General features: G+C 41.4%; 2 protein-coding genes across 2 annotated transcripts in view; one reads left to right on the top strand and one right to left on the bottom strand.

Annotated features, from left to right (window-relative positions):
- Nucleotides 1–22462, bottom strand: part of syn2b (synapsin IIb) — a 433604-nt gene that overhangs the window by 88355 nt on the left and 322787 nt on the right. The window contains exons 6-7 of the mRNA XM_078543448.1: nucleotides 4560–4622; nucleotides 3895–4037 (exon numbers count right to left, since the gene is read on the bottom strand). Of these exons, the coding sequence (XP_078399574.1) occupies nucleotides 3895–4037; nucleotides 4560–4622 (206 nt within the window). The remainder of the gene's footprint in view (nucleotides 1–3894; nucleotides 4038–4559; nucleotides 4623–22462) is intronic.
- The window catches only part of LOC144681658 (metalloproteinase inhibitor 3-like), a 36069-nt gene continuing 27995 nt past the window's right edge, over nucleotides 14389–22462 (top strand). The window contains exons 1-2 of the mRNA XM_078543452.1: nucleotides 14389–15319; nucleotides 18490–18713. Of these exons, the coding sequence (XP_078399578.1) occupies nucleotides 18593–18713 (121 nt within the window). The 5' untranslated portion in view covers nucleotides 14389–15319; nucleotides 18490–18592. The remainder of the gene's footprint in view (nucleotides 15320–18489; nucleotides 18714–22462) is intronic.

Genomic DNA, 22462 nt, shown 5'->3' with positions numbered 1-22462 from the left:
ATTTGCCAACCATTTAATAATCATCTTCCTATTCAATCGTCAAGAAAATACTATTTGTTTGCATTTTTCAGCATACCTTGTAAACCTTGTAAGCCTTCAAAAACAAACAATTAATTCAATGAATTTAATAGTCATTAGCCAGAGTTACAAAGCAATTTGATTAGAAAATTAATATTTTCTATCTTAGAAATATGTATTAAAAGTTTCTGTTAAAGTAAAAGCGTAGCATTTGAAAAAAATTATATTTACATTTGTGAGGGTTTAAGAGCTCACACTGTATCTTTTTATAAAAGATATATAAATATGCTCATCGCTATTTCTAAAATTTTAAAACTGAACATAGCTGAAATTGTGTCTGTCTGTGACCTCTTAACAAAAGAAGCCACTTGACAGTTTTAGGAAAACTCATTCCTCATTATTTCTGAGGAGCCACTAACTACCTGTGTAGACTGTATGGCCCAACTTCAAATAGAGCTATACAAAGGCCACCTGCATTTAGTAACCCAGGCTGGCCAGAAGGAAATGGATTGTCTGCTAAGACAAAGGCCCCATAAACTTCCTTTCAATTCCTAATAGTTCAGATATTTATCAGTCGTTGGAATCCAGACAATGGAACAAATCCTTTGTCAAAGATGGTGGAGAGGTGGAAGTCATGTGACATGGGCCTTCGGTTTGTGCAACAAGTAATATTGCTTTGCTTAACTGCATAGTCTCAGTCTGCTGTTTAACATATGACTAGCAGCATTGGTTTTTAGCCCACCGATCTCCGAGTGAATACCTCATTGGACTTATGTTCTGGACACTGGAACTCATGTGATCCAATATTTATTTTCTCTGTGGTGCCTGTACTGTAAATCTTTCTTTTCTCTATCCCTCCCTTTATGGTCTAAGTGTGGAGGCAATGTTACGAACCCTTCTCCCATATTTTTAGTGTGTGCAAATAAACTAACCTTTTGAGTTCATCCTATCTTGAGTTTGTAGTGGGGTTATCAATAGAAAATTGGATTGCACCAAAACCAAGGGTTGTGAAATGTGCCACCACTTATAAAGAAAGAAACAAATCAAAACACCTTTCTGTTTACGGATGGGTAGTGAGATGAGAAATTAGTGCTGTTTAAATTAACCTCCCTCCTGCCTGTTGCAAATGTTAAAAACCCCTTTCAGGAATCTTCCTGCTTTACAACATAATTGTAGAAAACAGCTTTCTTTAGGTATCCTAAATTGGTTTTGTTTCAGATTTATAAGTTCCAGCGGGGAAAACATTGAGGAATGAGCTGGTAATGGAATGAGATGGGTGTCGAGCAAAAGCAACTTCCAAAATGGGAATTTGACAGAAGTAGAAATTTGCGAGTAGGATTAAATAGTGAGTAAGTAATTTAGAGCATCTTGTGTGTTTTCCTCCTCTTTGACTGAACTTTAAAGTTTAAATTTGTGCACCTGTAGTGAACTGGCAGCCTACAGGTAACATTTGCCATTGTTAAATAAGCTACTGTGTAGTTGGGATACCCAGTTCTGACAAAAGGTCATCAACCTGAAACATGAACCCTGTTTCTCTTTCCACTGCTGCCTGATCTCCTTACCATTTCCAGTATTTTCTGTTTTTATTCCTGCAGGATGTTTTGAGATGTAACGAATGTTCACTCAGGCAAACTTATTTGCAGGAAGTTTACCCAACTGGGATTACTTGAGATCAAGATCTCAACGCTTCAGCTGGAATTGGAAACAATTCCATGTATTAGGGAGGAAAAAGGATCCTGGAACAAAAATTTCAGCAGGTAGCCAGTGGAACAAGAGTTTGAGAGGGTAGCAACCCCAACGAGGTAGCTGGCAGTGGTAGAAAGGAATGGTGACTATCCATAGTTCAGAGAGATGAGGGAGGTCAGACTAGAGCAGAATGCCCTGAGCAAATTGCTCTCTATAATTGACCTCCAATGGGTGGGGTGAGGTCTCTGGGCAGGGCCATCAAATGATTACAGTGGTGCCATGTTTTGGAGAGAGAGACAGATTAGGGGAGGGGCGATTAGCAATTCAGCTATAAATACAGTAGTGACAGGAGATTAGGAAGCATGTGTAGGAGCAGGACTTCTTCAAGGATGACAATCTGCAGATTACTCCCCTAGTGATGAAATGAAAGGCAACATGCGTCTGAAGTGTCACAAAAAGAGTATCCTTTCTTTTGGGCTGTATGACCTGTTCCTGTGCAGTAATTCCTATATAATGCATTAGTGATTTACAGAAGAAAGCATTTTATCCCTATTATTTTAAGGTAATACTCCTTTCCCCTCTGTCTCCAACACTTGTTTTCAAGTATAATGCCATTACGTGACAAATGTCTTTGTATTTATAATGTAGCATATACAGTTGCCACTGCACAAAACATCCATGTTTAAAATGAGCAGTTACTTATATTGACTAAAAAGCTGTAGCCAAGATTGTTGTACCAATGTTGATTTCAAAGTTGACAATCTTAACTTAAATGCTCTGTTTATTTTATCTATTTATAGGCAGGAATCCATGTGCTTATTCACTGGTTTGCATTTTGATAAAGGTGCACTTAATATTAAAATAAAATTACCATTTCCATATTGTAGCAGTAATCCTAAATAATAAGGTGCATCAGCAAAGAAATCTTTCCATGTGTGCAACAGCTGTGTTCAATGGTAAAACATGCAGTACAAATTAATATAGGCCAGGATTTTACAGTCAGCGTGTGGGGGTGGGCCCGACACGCTGGCACGTAAAATGACACGTGATGACGTTGGGTGTGCGTCCCGATGTCATCGCGCTGTCTCGCGATATCTCGTTTGGCGGGCGCGCCCGGAGTCGGCCGTGCACCCACCGATAACTGATAGGCCTATTAAGGCCATTAACAAAATAATTAATTTCAAGTTTATGCTGCCCATCCAACTTTACGGCAGTATGAGGTTTCCTAAAGCTTTTACAAATTAAACAAAAAGGTTTTCTGAAAAATAAAAAACATGTCCCATCTCATGTGACACAGTCACATGAGGAGACATGTTTCATTAAATTTTTATTACATTCATTTATTTTTTCAAAAGCACTTCAATCTCCCTGAGGTAGCTCCGTGCACATGCGCGAAAGAGCACTGGACCTGACTCTCCCTCCTCCACCACCCCCCCCACCCACTCTCCCCCCCGCCCGGACAGGTAGCGCTCAGCGCTACCGCTCACGTATTATGCTGGGAGGGCTTTAATTGGCCCGCCCGCGTAAAATGGCGGTACGGATAGGCCCCGCCCACTCCCACCGAGCCCACCTGACGCGGGAAAAACTCAGGCCATAAACCCCATAAATATTCTGCATGAAGGAATCCTCAACCATGTTAAAAGTTTGGTTTATCAAGATAAACAAGAATGCTGTTTTTTTCTGGTCTACCTACATTTTTATTCAATCTAATACTCTCCAAGAAAAGCAAAACACGATTATTTTATCGATTAAGCAGAGCCTTTGTTAATTTACATCATTCTCTGCAAATTGTAGCAGGCATAACTAGCACATTGCTAAATTAGCCTAGAATGGGCTTCTGCTTCATCTTGCCTACTACAAGAAATTATTGGCAGCTTTTTAGACAATGTCAGAAATCCTGGAACTGCTGCAACCTCCTAATGGAGATTTTAAACATCCTTCAGGCTATAGTATCTTATTAAAAGTGGTGCTCACCTGCTTTACAGCATGAACACACACCCATTATAAGCAGTGGGGACTGTACTAAAAATAGTTAGCATCATTACAACTATAGGTAATAATCAACTAAAGATAAATGAATAAGGAAGATGATTTGGGATTCACAAACACAAAAAATATATTTTAAAGTCATTAAAAAATATTTTTATTGCAAAATGTGATTTCAGAGAAATATATATAATGTTTGCTCACATGTAAGCCTTGTAATTGTTGCCTATTTTTTGAATCCTTATATCATATTTGGAGTCTACGAAAGGTTCTGTTGTGGCGTAGGTGTTTGTTAGGGCTACCACGCTTGCTATATCCTGAAAATCGTAATGATTTTCTACTTTCACCTGGTACCATCCAATAAAAGGCAGCATAGGGGAATGGTAGAAGAGAGAGAGAAGAGAAAAGGGTCAGATGAAGTGTTTCTGCTGAAATATTATACAAGTAATTTTCTTTAATGAGGATTTTGAATTAATTTTGCAAAGCACCTGCATCATAGTTCCATTGCATAATCATTCTACACACAGTGTAATGAAATAAAATTTGATATAAACTTTTGATTATTGGATCGAAATATATTGGGGTGACTACCGGGAGGAAACTTCGGCCAAACAACATTGAAGGTTTAGGCCCACATTACATACAATCTTCTGACCTTTCAGGCACTTGGTCTGTAGGCAGTAGACACCATGGGCTAGTAGGCATCATCAGAGAAATACAGTTCTATCATGTTATAATTCTGCAACACATCATTAATGGGAAGCAATATGAGCTGCTACCTTAAGATCGAGAGAAAGGTTTCTGTACAACCAGACTATTTTTGACATAGTACCGACTTTTGGCTCAGACAACTGTAAAGGATTAGTTACCTTTCCCATGCCTGAATGAGCGTGTCCAATCTTCACAACAGCAGGAAATGTTGGCATGGTTAACTGAAAGTACAGAAAATGTTTACAATAGATTTAATAAATTTCATTTTTATTCACACCATGCTTAAATGGAACATATTTCATGCCATATCAGATATTAGCAAGAATATTGAGTTCTGTTCATGATTGCTCCTTAAACAAAAACTTTAGGATTCACTGGCAATTCAAATGGATAAATACTATAGCTCTTGTACCAACAACAACTTGCATTTAAATGCACCATTATACAGAAAAAATCTCCCAAGAAATCCACATTTGGGTGTTTGACCCGAGCCATAATCAATTGGTGATCAAGGGGTAGATTTTCATGAGATCACTTACATCAGGCAGGAGGAAAACAGAGCAAGCCCAAAGCCGACCTGATGCATGTGGTCAGGGACTCGAATCATTTTCATGGTTATGCCTTATCCAACTATAATTGGTGCGCAGCCAGCACTACATAAGCACTGATAGGTAGATCATCAATCAAAGGAGAGGGGAGTCGATGCACCACCTCCGCAATCCTCTCCCGGGATCACCTCCCTCACTCTCAACTTACCTGCACTTGCAGGCATCCTGTTGGAGGTGCCAGGTTACCCATCTCTTCTGATTGGAAAGCAGCTTGCTCATGAATGCAAATAAGGCACAACCACAAAAATAATTTTGGTCTCCAACCGCATCCATTGTAGACACTGTGCCTGCTTCCTGCCTGATGGGACAATCATTTGAAAAGCAACCCCAATATTTGCAGGTTTTTGTTGTAGCTTTGACTGCCTGATTATGCATAATGCATGATCATGCCTCTAATATGGATTACATTGTGCAAAATGTCAAGGTCCTCTTCAACTTTTTCCCCAATTTAAAAAAAATGTTATAATCAAAAGAAATATAAGTGGATAAGTGGACATCAAGGTGAGGTCAAGTCACATAAATCTGTACCCCCATAGCCGCCTTCATCCCTTCCCAAATCTCATAGCGCAAGTTTACCTATAGGTTTTATAACTTAAATTGTCACCCACCTTGTGAAATATCTGTTAGGCTTTGGCCACAAACATCAATTGTTGAGGAACAGCACCCCATCTTCCAATTAGGCACTTTACAGCCTTCCGGACTTAACATTGAGTTCAACAACTTCAGACCATGAACTCTCTCCTCCATCCTCTCCCCTTTTTTATCCCATTTTTTCAATATTCATTTTTTCATTTTCATTTTTTATCCACTTATTTTATTTTTCATTTATTTTCATTTTTATTCATTGTTTCATCCCCAACTTTTACCCTATTTTCAATCTTTTTTCCCACCGCCGTCCCCTCCCCCCCACCCCACCCCCACAAGGAACATCTGTCTCTTGTTCATGTTGTTCCTTACAGAGTGCTTACCCTTGTCCTGCTGTTATCACATTCTGCTTTCTGACCTTAATGCCACCATCAGCACCTCCTTTAGCCAGTACCACTGCCATTAACACCCCTTTGTCCTTTTGTTTGTGACATCTTTGGCAATCTCTCCTTTGCCCCTGCCTATCGATGGCCTCCTATCCAGCTTCACCTGCTCCACGCTCCTTAAACAGTATAAATTTCATCACATTTTTACTTCTCTTTAGCTCTGAAGAAGAGTCATATAGACTCAAAATATTAACTCTTTTTCTCTCCACAGATGCTGTTAGACCTGCCCTCTGAAATGGCCTAGCAAGTCAATCAGTTGTAACAAACCGCAAAAAAGGAATGCAACCGAGCGGACCACTTGGCATCGACCTAGGCACCGGAAACGACAATTGCAATTTCAGCCCTGTCAACACTGCAAAGTCCCCCTTACTAACATCTGGGGGCTAGTGCTGAGAGCTGTCTCACAGACTAGTCAAGCAACAGCCTGACATAGTCATCCTCACGGAATCATACCTAACAGATAATGTCCCAGACATCACCATCACTATCCCCGGATATGTCCTGTCCCACCAACAGGCCCAGCAGAGGTGGTGGCACCCGTGGTATACAGTCGGGAGGGAGTTGCCCTGGGAGTCCTCAACATCGACTCCGGACCAAATGAAGTCTCATGGTATCAGGTCAAACATGGGCAAGGAAACCTCCTGTTGATTACCACGTAACACCCTCCCTCAGCTAATCAATCAGTGCTCCTCCATGTTGAACACCACTTGGATGAAGCACTGAGGGTGGCAAGGGTGCAGAATGTATTCTGGGTGGGAGACTTCAATGCCCATTGCCACAAGTGGCTCAGTAGCACCACTATTGACTGGGCTGGCTGAGTCCTAAATGACATAGCTGCTAGACTGGGTCTGCAGCAGGTGCTGAGGGAATCAACAAGAGGGAAAAACATACTTGACCTCATCCTCACTAACCTGCCTGCTGCAGATGCATCTGTCCATGACAATATCGGTAGGAGTGACCACAGCACAGTCATTGTGGAGACGATGTCCCGCCTTCACATTGAGGATACCCTCCATTGTGTTGTGTGGCACTACCACCGTGCTAAATGGGATAGATTTTCGAACAGATCTGGCAACTCAAGACTGGGTATCCATGCGGCGATGTGGGTCAACAGCAGCGGCAGAATTGTACTTGAACACGATCTGTAACCTAATGGCCCGGCATATCCCCCACTCTACCATGACCATCAAGCCAGGGGATCAACCCTAGTTCAATGAAGAGTGCAGGAGGGCATGCCAGGAGCAGCACCAGGCATACCTTAAAATGAGGTGTCAACCTGGTGAAGCTATAACACAGGACTACTTGCATGCCAAACAGCATAAGTAACAAATGATAGGGCTAAGCAATCCCAAAACCAATGGATTAGATCTAAGCTCTGCAGTCCTGCCACACCCAGTCGTGAATGGTGGTGGACAATTAAACAACTCACTGGCGGAGGAGGCTCCACAAGTATCCCCATCCTCAATGATGGACGAGCCCAGCACATCAGTGCAAAAGATCAGGCTGAAACATTTGCTACAATATTTAGCCAGAAGTGCCAAGTGGATGATCCATCTCTGCCTCCTCCAGAGGTCCCCAGCATCATAGATGCCAGTCTTCATCCAATTCAATTCACTCCACATGATATCAAGAAATGGCTGAAGGCACTGGATACTGCAAAGGCTATGGGCCCAGACAATATTCCGGCAATAGTACTGAAGACTTGTGCTCCAGAATTTGCCGCGCCCCTAGCCAAGCTGTTCCAGTACAGCTACACCCTGGCATCCATCCGGCCATGTGGAAAATTGCCCAGGGATGTCCTGTACACAAAAAGCAGGACAAATCCAACCCAACCATTACCGCCCCATCAGTCTACTCTCCATCATTAGTAAAGTATTGAAAGGGGTCATGAACAGTGCTATCAAATTGGCACTTGCTTAGCAATAACCTGCTTGCTGACGCTCAGTTCGGGTTCCACCAGGGCCACTCAGCTCCTAACCTCATTGCAGCCATGGTTCAAACATGGACAAGAGAGTTGAACTCCCAAGGTGAGGTGAGAGTGGCTGCCCTTGACATCAAGGCTGCATTTGACAGAGTGTGGCATCAAGGAGCCCTAGCAAAACAGGAATCAATGGGAATCAGGGGGAAAACTCTCCACTGGTTGGAGTCATACCTGGCACAAAGGAAGATGGTTGTGGTTGTCGGAGGTCAGTCATCTCAGCTCCAGGACATCACCGCATGTGTTCCTCAGGGTAGTGTCTTCGGCCCAATCATCTTCAGCTGCTTCATCAATGACCTTCCTCCCATCATAAGATAAGAAGTGGTGATGTTTGCTGATGATAGCACGATGTTCAGTACCACTCATGACTCCTCAGATACTGAAGCAGTCCATGTCCAAATGCAACAAGACCTGGACAATATCCAGGCTTGGGCTGACAAGTGGCAACTAACATTCGCGCCACTCATGTGTCAGGCAATGACCATCTCTAACAAGAGAGAATCCAACCATCACCCTTGATGTTCAATAGCATTACCATCACTGAATCCCCAACTAGCCACATCCTGGGGGTTACCATTGACCAGAAACTGAACTGGACTAGCCATATAAATACTCTGGCTACAAGAGCAGGTCAGAGGCTAGGAATCATGCGACGAGTAACCCACCTCCTGACTCCCTAAATCCTATCCAGGGCACAGGGCACAAGTCAGGAGTGTGATGGAATATTCTCCACTTGCCTGGATGAGTGCAGCTCCCACAATACTCAAGAAGCTTGACACCATCCAGGACAAAGCAGCCCCCTTGATTGGCAACACATCCACAAACATTCACTCCCTCCGCCACCAACACACAGGGTAAGCAGTGTGCACCACCTACAAGATGCACTGCAGGAATTCACCAAGGCTCCTTCGACAGCACCTTCCAAACCCACAACTGCTCCCATCTAGAAGGACAAGGGCAGCAGATAGATGGGAACACCATCACCTGGAAATTCCCCTGCAAGTCACTCACCATCCTGACTTGGAAATATATCGCCATCCCTTCACTGCCGCTGGGTCAAAATCCTGGAACTCCCTTCCTAACAGCACTGTAGGTGTACCTACACCGCATGGTTCAAGAAGGCAGCTCACCACCACCTTCCCGAGGGCAACTAGGGATGGGCAATAAATGATGTCCCAGCCAGCGAAGCCCACATCCCATGAATGAATTTTTTAAAAACTGTGGACAGTTGATTGGGACACTCCACACAGATCTCCCACTGACCCCTGGAAAGAGCCAGAGGCATAGAAGTTGAGGCCCACTGTGACCTTCATAATCACTGGCATGTGATGGCCTCCCACACAGTTGGAGGTGATTTCCGGCACAATGATTTGATATGTTGCGGTCACGGTCTTCCTGGCGAGGTGGAGCCTCCTTCGACATTGCACCTCAGACATGCTGAGGTAGCTGCATCACTGCTGGTACACTCTAGCAGCAGGATAGTGGCATCTTCTGTGGCCCCTTCCACCTTGGACACCCTGCTGGCCCTGTGCCCCCTTGTGCCTGTGCCTCTGCTCTCAAGTGATGCAGCCTATGGATACCTGGCCTCCTCTCCCTTCTGTCCCTCTCTTCCTTCTCAGAGGAAGTGCCACCAGTGGAGTACACAGTCCCCATTGCCAGAGAAACAGAAGGCTGTCTTGTGACCGGAAGGGTCCACACGGTATAAATCCTCCTGGGGCCTTGGAAACACCAATGAGTCCTGAAACGAAGGCTAGCAATGCAAAGACTGAAGTTCAAAACAGAAAAAAAGCTGTCAAGTTTCACTAAGCAACCAGCAGCAAACTATCTCCTAAACTCCTCCCTACTCACAATGGCAATGCTCCAGACCCTTTTTATTCAGCCCTTGGATGCCAATTCGTTAAAAGCGGAATGCCCGCTTGCCCATTTGCCCATGTAATGAGCAGGAAATTGTATGGGCAATGTAAAACCGAGTACAATTGGCTTTTTGATGGTCTTAATTGGCTCTTTTATTGTCGGCGGGCGCAGTTATGATTCCCGCGTGCACCCGCTGACCTCAATATTGCCCGCGTGTTTGATGACGTCGGAATGTATACCTGACGTCATCTCATACAATTTCACATGCCCGACTGTGGAACACAAAGTTCAGGCCCTAGTATTTTCAGATCTCTCCTTATAACTATAGTTTCTTATCTCTGGTGTCACCCTGGTGAACTTACACTTTACACTTTGTATAGCTTTCTCGTCATATTGCTTTCTTTAATGAGGAGCCCCAAACTGTTTAAGGCACTCGAATGGTAGCCTTATCACTGCCTTGCACGGGTCAGTCATTACTTCTTTTCTCTTCTACTCAATGCCTCTATTATGTCTTTCTGTTCCATTTTACCATTAGTTTGTCCTCTAATTTCTTGCTATTTCTCCAAAAGTGTATTGTCTCACACTTTCAGCACATTTTATTGCATCTGCCACCCATCTGCCTAATCCACAAACCTATGTCCTCCCTACTTCTTAGCGTCCTCCTTGTTGTATGCCAAACCCATTAATTTTGTCTCACTGCAAATGTTCTTATCTTGTTTACTTTGGTGTACTGAGAACAAAGTGGATGCACCAAGGATAGTTTATGCATGCACAACACCAACCAGTGAAACCATAATTTTAATAAATTTTCATACTGTGTATAAACCTAGTGCTTTCACAATCATTCTTTCATTTGGTACCAATATGTGGATTCTGTGCTTGAAATCCTAGCCTGGGTGCGACCGGAATGGTGGAATATTCGGGCTAGCGACATGCTCTTCTGCTTTTGGGGCTTCCTGCAACTAAAGTAGCCCTTGTCAGATGGCAACTAAATCCTAAGAGGGAGCAGATGCAGACTGCACCTTTTGTAGCACTGCATTGACAGTGTCCTTTCAACTGTATGTTCAGGCCAGATCTGGCTATATCCATTTCTGCCTTTCCCCTATTTCTGATTACTGCTTCCACATGACCACTGTTCAAATGAATGGTAATGATGAGATTAGTGAGGCTATCTATGATGCTAGTCAGGAACTCAGTTCCCATCACTTGGAAGCTGCAAGAGACAGCACTATTCAATCTGGCACCCCCCCTGTTTCTATGACAGTTGATTGAGATATCAATGATAGAAGCACAGACTCCCATTTGGAATCTGTAACGTGAATAGGCACTGTGGATGTTCCTGGAGTTGCCACGTGCTCCATGGTGGACTATTGTGCTGCAAAGCCATCCAGCAATGATATTGCACATGTGGGTAATTGAATCAGAAATTGAACTGTCATCTGCAGGATACTGCCTGTGATGACTCCCAGTGCACACTCATATATTTGATGGCCAAACATCATTCTTTTAAAAGCAGTACCAACAGGATTTGGATCCCAAGGCTCTTCAGCTAAGTGGTTATGGATCCCAACACCTGAGTCAGCAACATCCTCTTACTCACGTGCCACCAGTGGTCCTTTCTGTCCAATTACCCTATGTTCCTCAGGGATGGATATTTCTGGCAAGGTGCTTGTGAGAGGCACCAACATTTCTAGGCTAACCAAAGGATTATAACCTCTTTAAGTTCATGTAGACAGTCTCTTAAAATCCGTTTAATATATTTGCTGAAGTACAATTCTCTGCTTTATCACTTCGAAACCAGACGCACATCACCACCCAACACTTTATCCAAACACTTCTCTTTAATTCAATTATGAGTCATGGAAAAAATGAAACCGACAAGGTGTCAAGTTCCATAGCCATTTATTTTAATCAGTCAGGCTACTGCAGTAAATATATAACTAAAGGACCAAGCAGAAAATTAAAGATAATACGAAGTGTTCAATTTCCTAATGCATTAGTCCCAGGTCTATTAGTCCACATGTTAAATCTATCAGTTACTGCTCAAAAGATGTCAAGTATCTAAATTGGCTACACTCCAATAATAGTACTTTTTTCTCATAACAAAAATTCCATGCCGCTTCGACCACCATTTGTCTGAGAACCTGATTTGTCTCATACCTGACTATCATATGACAATCACTATCAGAATTGCTTATCTGTGCTGTGCCTGTGCTGCGCTGTTTGAAGGAAATCAAACTGATTATCTGCCTTGGTTACTGAGTTTTTGCTGTGCTTCGGCTTGCATCTTGGATTTACATTGATCTATGAGTAGCCTATGCCACTTATCCTTGTGCTCGACCATCCTGGTTGATTTGCTGATGTTTCTTTTTAATTGTTTATTGATAGGTCACAAAGCTTCAGTAATGTATTCAACATTTTTTTTTGGCAGTTGACCATTATGCAAGAAATGTCACATGATTTATTGTGAAAAAATACATATTTAGGTGACCTTGTTTTGCATGACATGTACTGACCAACGAAACTGTGCCCTAATTAGCACTAACATTATGCTAGTCATGTTTTCTTTGAGAATTGTAATAATCCAAGTCGCTGCATACAAAACTTTTGTGACTTTTCAACAATAATTCATGTATTAGACAATGCAGCTTGATCTTTATCTGCTGTTTTGGGTCACGTTGCTCAAACGTCCATACTTTGTTTTTCCAAAATATTTTTCTCAAAGGCTCACAATGTACGTCCTTCTCGCTAGTACCATCAGAAGCAATAATGCTGAGCTAAGTGGCCAGTAAGCTGTTTTTCCTTTTGATTTTGAACCCTGACACCAACACACTTATGTTGTTTGCCAGGAACGAGCTTAAACATTATGCCCAATTTATAAAGGCTCATGAATAATAAATAAATACTCGACTGATTCTTCCTCTGGGCCCTGGAAAACCCAGGCTTGCAAACTGCACACCCAACCCATGCGTGACTTGATGTGCCATTTTTGACTTTTCACACCGGAGTTGGGTGTGCAGGCTGTGAGCTGCGCTGGAGTGCATGAGGAGTGCAGGTGCAGAGGCAGGCAGGTTAGAAAGCCCGCCTCAGTTCTCCAACAGTATCCCAGCTCCCAACAGTGTTTGAAGACCCCATGAACCTCACCCCTCTACTTCCTCAACCCCTGCCCACCGCCTTGTGCCAGCCCATACTCCCTCAGACCGCCCATGCCATCCCAAGCCACCTGAATGCCCATCTATGTATCCTCCATGTCCTCTCAGTTCACCCATGCCACCTCTATGTTTCCCATGTATCCTCCACGCTCCATCAGATCACCCCTGCCACCCTGTGCTACCTCTAAGCCCCCCCATGCATCATTCATAGCCATTCACCCAGTATGCCAGCCAGTTAGAAGGCCTGCCTCAGTTCCATGCAATATAATTGGAAAATATTTTACATTCCATGAGAAAGAAAACCTCTTACTATCTAATAAAAGCCTTCATATCATTGATACTGAGAAAAAAAGATGAATTCTTCCGGCTTGTAATATTTGCAATCCTATTAACTTATGCCAACAGAAACTGCATGAAAGGGACAATCTATTATTACAACTTCTTGAAACTTTCATTTATTCACTGCCCTTTAGGGAAGGAAATCTACCGTCCTTGCCTGGCCTGGCTGAGATGGGACTCCAGACCCACAGCAAAGTGGTTGACTCTTAAATGCCTTCTGAAATGGCCTACCAAGCCTCTCAGTTGTATCAAACCAAAACAGAAAAGTCAAAAAGGAATGAAACCAGATGGATCACTGGCATCGACCTGGGCACCAGAAATGATAATGGCCCTCTCAACCCTGCAAAGTCCTCCTTACTAACATCTGGGGGCTTGTGCCAAATTTGGGAGAGCTGTTCCACAGACTAGTCAAGCAAGAGCCGGATATTGACATACTACCAAGTCATAATCATACCTTTCAGACAATGTCCCAGACACAATCACCACCATCCCTGGATATGCCCTGTCCCACCGGCAGAGGTGGGGTCACAATGATATACAGTCAGCCATGGCTCAGTTGGTAGCACACTAACCTCTGAATCGCAGAGTTCCGTGTTCAGATCCCACTCCAAGGCTTGAGTACAAAAATCAAGGCTGACACCAGCCCAGCACTGAGGGAGTGTTGCACTGTCAGAGGTGCTGTTTTTCAGATGAAAAATTAAACCGAGGCTCCATATGCCTGCTTGGGCGGATGTAAAAGCTCCAATGACACTTTTCGACATTGCGTTCTATCAACATGCCAAAACAAGATTATCTGGTTATTATCACAATGCTTTTTAAAAATTCATTCAAGGGATGTGGGTATTGCTGGCTAGGCCAGCATTTATTGCCCATCCTTAATTGCCCTTGAGAAGGCGGTGGTGAGCTGCCTTCTTGAACTTCTGCAGTCCATGTGATGTAGGTACACCCACAGCGATGTTAGGGAGGGAGTTCCAGGATTTTGACCCAGCAACAGTGGAGGAATGGCGACACATTTCCAAGTCAGGATGCTGAGTGGCTTGGAGGGGATCTTCCAGGTGGTGGTGTTCCCATGTGTTTGCTGCCCTTGTCCTTCTAGATGGTACCAGTCGTGGGTTCCATAGGTGCTGTCTAAGGAACTTTGGTGAATTCCTGCAGTGCATCTTGTAGATGGTGCACCCTGCTGCCACTGTGCATCTGTGGTGGAGGGAGTGAATGTTTGTAGATAGGGTGCCAATTAAGCGGGCTGCTTTGTCCTGGATGGTGTCAAGCTTCTTGAGTGTTGTGGGAGCTGCATTCATCCAGGCAAGTGGGAAATATTCCATCACACTCCTGAATTGTGCCTTGCAGATGGTGGACAGGCTTTGGGGGGGTCAGGCCGTGAGTTACTTGTCACACGATACCTAGCCTCTGATCTGCTCTTGTAGCCATAGTATTTATATGGCTAGCCCAGTTCAGTTTCTGGCCAATGGTAACCCCCAGGATGTTGATAGTGGGGGATTCAGCGATGATAATGCCATTGAATGTCAAGGGGTGATGGTTAGATTCTCTCTTTTTGGAGATGGTCATTGACTGGCACTTGTGTGGCTCTAATCTTATTTGCCACTTGTCAAGTGGATATTGTCCAAGTCTTGCTGCATTTGGACTTGAACTGTTTGTTGAAGTTTGTTTAGTGCAAGTTAACTGCTGCATTTCCTACATTTTAACAGTGACTATACTTCAAAAAATGTATTTAATTGGCTATAAAGCACTTTGAGATGTCCGGTGGTTGTGAAAAGCAGTATATTCATGCAAGTCTTTCTTTTTTCTTTTAGGTGAAGCAAAGGTTTTGTCCAAAGCTAAATAAATCCAGATGTGCATTTTTGATTAGCCTGAATCATTCAGAATCCTTAAACGCTCGATATGAAATTACCAAGATACAGCTCAAAGAAGGCCTAAAATAGTTTAACATTGTGGAAAGTAATGAATAAATGATTTTTTAAAAGCTTTTTATACACATACTATTGTCACTATGGGGTTCAGTGATTCTATAGAGTGTATTGTGGGTGAATGGGCATGGAAATGCCATAGCTTGGCATGGGGGGGCATGAGGGGCTGGGAGGGTGGTGGGCATAGCCTAGCATGGTAGCAAGAGGTAGCATGGATGGGGCTTGGGAGTGTGTGGAAGGATGAGGAGGTGTGAGGGGTGGAGGGCTTTTCTGTTTTTATTATAACTGCACTATTTTCCTGCCCTATCCCCGTACCCCTTGATGTTTTTAATATATAGAAATCTTATTTGTTGACCATAGATTTTAGAAGGACCAAAGTAATTGAAGGACTAATTGATTCAATGAAATAGAATGGAAGAAGATTAATCATATGTCAGGCAGTGATTTCATTGAAGTTTTGTGGAATTCATTCATTAATTTCACAAGAAACTGATGAAATTGTAATCGAAAACCAGTGGGCTCATTGAACTAAATTATTTTTCCAGAAACTCATTTATTGAGAAGAATTTATTGGCCTAATCATTATTTCTTTTAATTATGTTATTTTTTCCAGCTACTAATTTATTGAGAGGTTATTTATCTTAACAAGTAATCTGTAGCAAAATGTTTGCACAATGATTAATTTAACGTAGAATGAATTCTATTAGAAATTAATTTACCTGCAAGCAAGGGCCAACAGATCTGAGAAGACGTAATTGGCACTAAAGTCAATCACAACCTAAATTCAAGATTCGTGAGTTAAGACTGTATGCACTTAAACCCAAATGTAAGAAAGAACTGCAGGTATGGTAAAGGGTATGTAATGGTTACAACAAGTATCCTGAGCTCAGGAAATGTGCAGTAAATGGCAACAAGATATAGAAAGAAAGAAGGTTTTGAAATACAGTATCAAAGAATAATGAATATCAACTGAGTTGTGCAAAAGCATACAAAATATGGAAAACTAGTAAACTGCACCTAATGAGATTCAGGAATAGTTGTGTCAGGTGGTTCGAGTACTGCAGTGAATGCCACTTTTTGATCAGCTGACAATACTCCCTCAGAGCTAGATAGTCGACAATCACGGTAGATGCTCTTTTTAGATGGAAAATTCTACCACAAGGAAAGGGTTCCTCTCATGTCCCAGACTCAAACCAATAAATATCAATCTCATCTTTGGCTTGCAGGCACCAATTTTTCTGACCTTTGGCCCAGGGAATCTTCTTTCCCCAAGCACAGGAATCAGGAGAAGGGGTGCAAGGGTGTTACTCAGGTTTCTGTCCCCTTTACAAGGCCCCAATACTTGCAAGGATTTCTAGTGTGATTGTGGAGCTAAACTGGTCACAGGCCCATATGTTGAACTTATAATGAGATGGGAAGAGATGCTCCTGGCCTACTGCATCTATTTCCTGTCATCATGCTGAGGGACCCCAAGAAGCCTAGCAGTAGGCCCGAATGATGAGGGAATGGGTAACCCACTCGTCCCCAATTAATGGCCCATTGAATTGGGAATTCCTTTAGGAGCTTGTTAATGGACCACGGAGAATTAGTGTGATTACATCCTTGTAATGCAGTGACCAGAATTGTTCACAGTACTCCAGCTGCGGCTTAACTAGTGTTTAATATCACATTTTATATATCTTGGCTAATAAAGGAAAGTATCCCACATGCCTTCTTAACAATCATATCTTCCTGTCCTGCTACTGCAGAGATCTGTGGACATGCACTCCAAGATTCTTCTGTTCCTCTACACTTATCAATTATTGTGTACTCTCTTGCCTTGCTTGCTGTACCCAAATATACCATCTCACACTTCTGATTAAACTCCATTTTCCACTTTTCTGCCCACCTGACTAGTCCATTGATACTTTCATGCAGTCTATAGCTTTCTTCCTCACCATTAGCCATACAACCAATTTTTGTATCCTGATAAAACATTTTCTAAATCAAGGTTTGTGAGAAGGTGATAATTTAATAGCATCACTCATGGTGTTTTCTGCAACAAATTAAAAAGTTTCATTCTAAATAAAAGTACAAGTTCACATTGCATCAGATATAGTGTTGCTGCAGTGTAAAATTATTCTAGCAATCAAGTCGGAGTTTAAATGGGGTCTGCAGAGATGTTCTTCCTGGAACCTAGCTTGGCTGATAACTCCCCCATGTGGTTATATCACCCGTAAGAGGAGAGGTAACTGTCCTGTAACCCTGGCACTTTATCCCACGTAGCCAGCTGTGCTTCAGTTTATAACTGATACAGTAAAAGAAATTGAAAGCAGGAAAAGATTTTCTATTTATGCCTCATGCCCAATCCTGTTAGTGGATTCATTTCTCAAATGCATTTTCTGAATTGATTACAAATTTTGATATGATATTTCTACATTACAGACAGCCATTTTTCATTAGTGATATTTTTTTGTCTCCTATACTTACCATACTGTAGGAATTATAAAGTATTGTCTCCAATAACTGCTAACATATTATTGTAATATGTAATATTTTGCATTGAACTCTTGACTAGTGAATTCAATATTGCGAAAAGCAGATTACTGACATAACAATAAATCTTTAACATTAGGATTAAATGAAGCTGTTCATGAAACAATGAAGAATATTCACACCATTTTGGTGGGTTTAATTTTCAAAGATTTGGCACATTAAAGGAATTGACACATAGAAATTAATTTTAGAATAATTTAATTAAAAACAATCTGTAGGAATGCATTCTTTACTATTTCTTAACATGCATTATATTTTAAAAAATTATACAAGTCAAGGAAAAGATTATTTTAATTTTTTTAATGTTTTAAATTTGGAAATAATTTAAATATATTCTATACCTGTAGCTATCGTTTTCCCCTAAGAACTATCATTGCCGCAGCAATTATATTAATCATAACAAATGTTTGGAGAAATCACCTGAAATGACTGGTCTATGTGGGAGTTGGAGTCCAGCAACATGCTTTCATACAGGATCCTAAGCAATGACAGGCTATTTCCTTCATGGGAAGGCGGGGCTTGAAAGAAGTGACAGGACCATAAATATGAGGGTCCACTCTGGTGAAAGTGGGAAATCAGGCAGCTCAGTCAGAGAACCTTAAACAAGGTTGCTGCAATGTGTTACTGCTGAACAAGCTTCTCATCTTCCTATCACTCCTGCTGCAGGCAAAAGAAGTTTACTGACTCGCTCTTCCACGAGGTTAGGTCAGCACACACAACCTCTGCTGAGCAGAAAGACTTGTGTATTGTGTGTGTACTATAACTCAACATGAATACCCCGGTGACTGGCTTCTTACTCTCAATTCTGACTCTGAGGCTTCAGGAGCTTGTGAATGGATGTACCTGCCTTCCAGTTCACCCACAAACAGCATTTTGTAACTCTGATATAGGTAAGTCAAATGTTCCAACCGATTCCATATTTGCACGATTGTGACTAATTTTTGCTTTTAATTAAACATTTGAAGACTTCAGACTTGGAAAAAAAATATAACCGGCTTACTTCAGGAAAGCAGGGAGCCTACTAAATGTTGGAGGAGGAGCCCTACCAAATTCAAATGTCACTTTCTGAAGCCTAATTATGATTTCATTAATAGGAAATGCAATCTTTTTATTACGTGGCTTAAACTAAAGGGTTTAAACACAGAATTCTTTTAAATATACAAAAGTAATGGTTTTCAATCTGTCATTGGATATCTGCCAATCACTTCTAACAATAAATGTAAAAAAATTTAAAAACAACATTTGCATTTCTTTGGGAAAGCCAATTCTTTCTGAATACTGATTAGTTGTCCTCAATAATCAGATAGCAAGGTCTATATGCAAATTAAAAATCCCGATCTTTGGTTCAGATAATTCAGTCTGTAATTTGTATTTTATAAAGCAACTCTCTAATCCCCTTTGTAAACTTTGGTGTACAAGACCGTTTGAATAGTGACTGATCTGATGATAGCAACGACTGGTTGCCAACCCAGGGGCTTCCCATTCAGCGGAAGGAACCGTTAACCTAGTTTTTTCCAGTTAGGATACATGTTGTTACACTAAAATATCTCAAATGAAAATCTAACCATAACTGCTATAAAGATCAGAAACATTCAGTGGGGTAAAAAAAAAATATTTAATAACATGTCTAATCCTTCTGGTGGGGTGAGCTGAGTTTATAATGAATAAAGAGAATTCAGTCAATGTTTAATTCTGGGAGACCACCACAACTTTTGCTTTTTCTGTGTCTGTTCTGTACGGTTACAAGCAGGAGAATTGATCAAGCCTGGGCCAAGCACCTTTTACTGTCTATTCTCTTTGAAGTGATTAGTAGTGTTGCACTTAGGGACAGCTTGACAATGTAGCTGTTGTTCCATGAGCCTGTCCCTTCAATAGATTTCAGCCAGCACACAGCATGCCAAACTAGACCAAAGCTGCACATAAACTGACAGCTGAAAGACTCTTTGGCACTTTGAAGTGTGATAATAGTATTTGTCTAAGTTGCAGTGCCACATCACAGATACAAAACTCAGACCCAAAATTGAGTTTTTAGAACTATTCTCAGATAGGTTATGCCACTCATAAGAATCAACAGAAATCCACACTTGTACTCCATGATTTGTTTTTCATTTGATAAAGTATCCATTAATGTTAATTTACAACATTCTTTACTGTAACTGAGTCTGAGTCTGTTTTGAGACAGCCTCAGGGTTTTGTTTTAATGCTCTATCTTTTCAGTTTGCTTAACAAAGCTATCCTCTGAACACACTTCAACATAATAGAATTTTTTTGGGCTCCTCTTTGGGAACCTTAGCAAAGGAATGGGAATAGTCCCAATCTTGCAAGAGAGAGAAAAGATCCCTCCGAAGCCCAGGATAAGATTGATAAATGCAGCCACTTTCAGACGTAAGAAAATGCAAAAAAAAAATCTGTAATGTTTTATGTTAAAGATGGCAAACCAACTTTGGGAGGAGAGGTTTTTGTTTAATTCCTCATTTTTCCTTTGGGCCAACAACGCTGAATGCTTTACTCAGTGCCTTTTTCTAATGCAAATAATTAGATTCTGAGGGCAAAAGTTTGTTTCCCTTTAATTCAAAAGTCTGCATTCAAGAATTTAACAAAGTCACCCTGTGCGAATGAAGACATATTATGGGGTTATGTGTGATGTTGCTGGTTTTGCACCACACCATCCCTTGTGTGAATACAGAACAGCATATTACTGCTGGTCATCAAAAATGACAGGCTTCTTACACATCGAAGATGTTCATGTGTATGGGTAAGGTACTTAATCCTCCTGTAGGCACTCTTACTTTGTACAGGATGAAAAAAGACAGAACTCAAACCTTTTTTTCCCCTCGAATTTGATCATGTAGCAAAAATTTGGCTATGATGTTCAATGTTTGCTCTGAAAGTCAGTTCTTTAATTAACTTGCCATCAGACCATGAGCACCGCTGTCGTTTGAAAACCTTTGATGTGTTTGCTAGGAATTAGGACAAACATTATGTAGGAGTATGATACTTAAATAGGTAACAGCTAAGACAAAATGCACAACCACTTTCATTAAAGCACTACTTTACTAGCAGTCGGCCATATCATTAACTGCACATGATTTTTTACATTCATGAATATTTGAATGAAAATGTCATGGTAACAACGCTTGCAAGATAGTGCTCTACAGTATCAGCATTCTGATCAATTTAAATTTACTACTATAGAATTTTAAAATTATTTAGCAAACACTATTTTCACCATTATTTATGTGAAAATTTGACAATGCTTCCAATAATTACATATGCAGTTAAATGCTGAAATCAGGAAGTTACTGTCTGTGAAGCTACGCAATAAATGTGTTGTGATCTCTGACTCACCAGTCAAATACATTGAGCAGCATGAAAGTGCTGTACTTACCTGATATATATATACAATCTTGAACATTCCAGTGTCAGGACCTTTTAACACATGGTAAGCCTTAATTATTGCCAACTTCTCTTAAAATTAACTTTTACAAGCCTGGAGTCTTATTCCTTCAGCTTTTCGATATAATCGGAGATTTTTTAAAAATGAAAATATATATTTTTCTTTTCACTTTCCCTTTCTGCCTCTTAATTCTATATTTTTCCCTCTCTTTATTTCACTTTCTATACCTGTCTTGACATTAAGTTCAATAGTCTAACTGATGCTTCTCTGTCGGGGGAGGGGTGGTATTTTCCCAGTTAAAGAGAGGTAGGTTCAAGTGAATGCAGGGAGTTAAATTCCGAAAAGTGCCACCGGATTGGGGGTCTGAAATCTCTGGGATTCACAGGGATAGGATTGAAGGTGAGCAGAAGACCTCCTTGGAAATGTTGTGAAATGGTCCATCTTGGCAGGAAGAATAAAAAGAAACTTATTATCTAAATGGCGAGAGATCGCAGCTCTGAGAATCAGAGGGATCTGGGTGTCCTAATGCATGAATCACAAATTACAGCAAGTAATTAGGAAAGCTAATGGAATGTTATTGTTTATTGTGAGCGGAATTGATTACAAAAGTAGGGAGGTTATGCGTCATTTGTACAAGGACTGGTGAGACCACATTTGTACTGTATACAGTATTGGTCTCCTTATTTAAGGCAAGAAATAAATGCATTAGAAGTAGTTCAGAGAAGGTTTACTAGATTAATATCAGCAATGGGTGGGTTGTCTTATGAGGAAAGGTTGGGCAGGTTAGGCTTGTATCCACTGACGCTTAGAAGAGTAAGAGGTGACTTGATTGAAACCTTTAAGATCCTGAGGGGTCTTGACAGGGTGGATGTGGAGAGGATGTTTCCTCTTGTGGGAGAATCTAGAACTAGAGGTCACTGTTTTAAAATAAGAGCTCGCTCATTTAAGGCAGAGATGAGGAGAAATTTTTTCTCTCAGGAGGTCGTGAGTCTTTGCAACTCTCTTCCTCAAAAGGCGGTGGAAGCAGAGTCTTTGAATATTTTAAGGCAGAGATAGATAGATTCTTGATTAACAAGGGATCAAAAGGTTATCGGGGTAGACAGGCATGTGCGATTGAGGTTACATTCAGATGAGCCATGATCTTATTGAATGGCGGAGCAGGCTCGAAGGGCCGAGTGGCCTACTCCTAATTCGTATGTTGTAAATTCGTATGGGTAAGTAATTTGATATTCAAATAGGTCA

The sequence above is a fragment of the Cetorhinus maximus genome, chromosome 6 (genome assembly GCF_964194155.1).
Source record: "Cetorhinus maximus chromosome 6, sCetMax3.hap1.1, whole genome shotgun sequence".
Taxonomy (NCBI): domain Eukaryota; kingdom Metazoa; phylum Chordata; class Chondrichthyes; order Lamniformes; family Cetorhinidae; genus Cetorhinus; species Cetorhinus maximus.
Note: the sequence above shows the minus strand (reverse complement) of the source record. Positions and strands in the feature narration are given on the sequence as shown.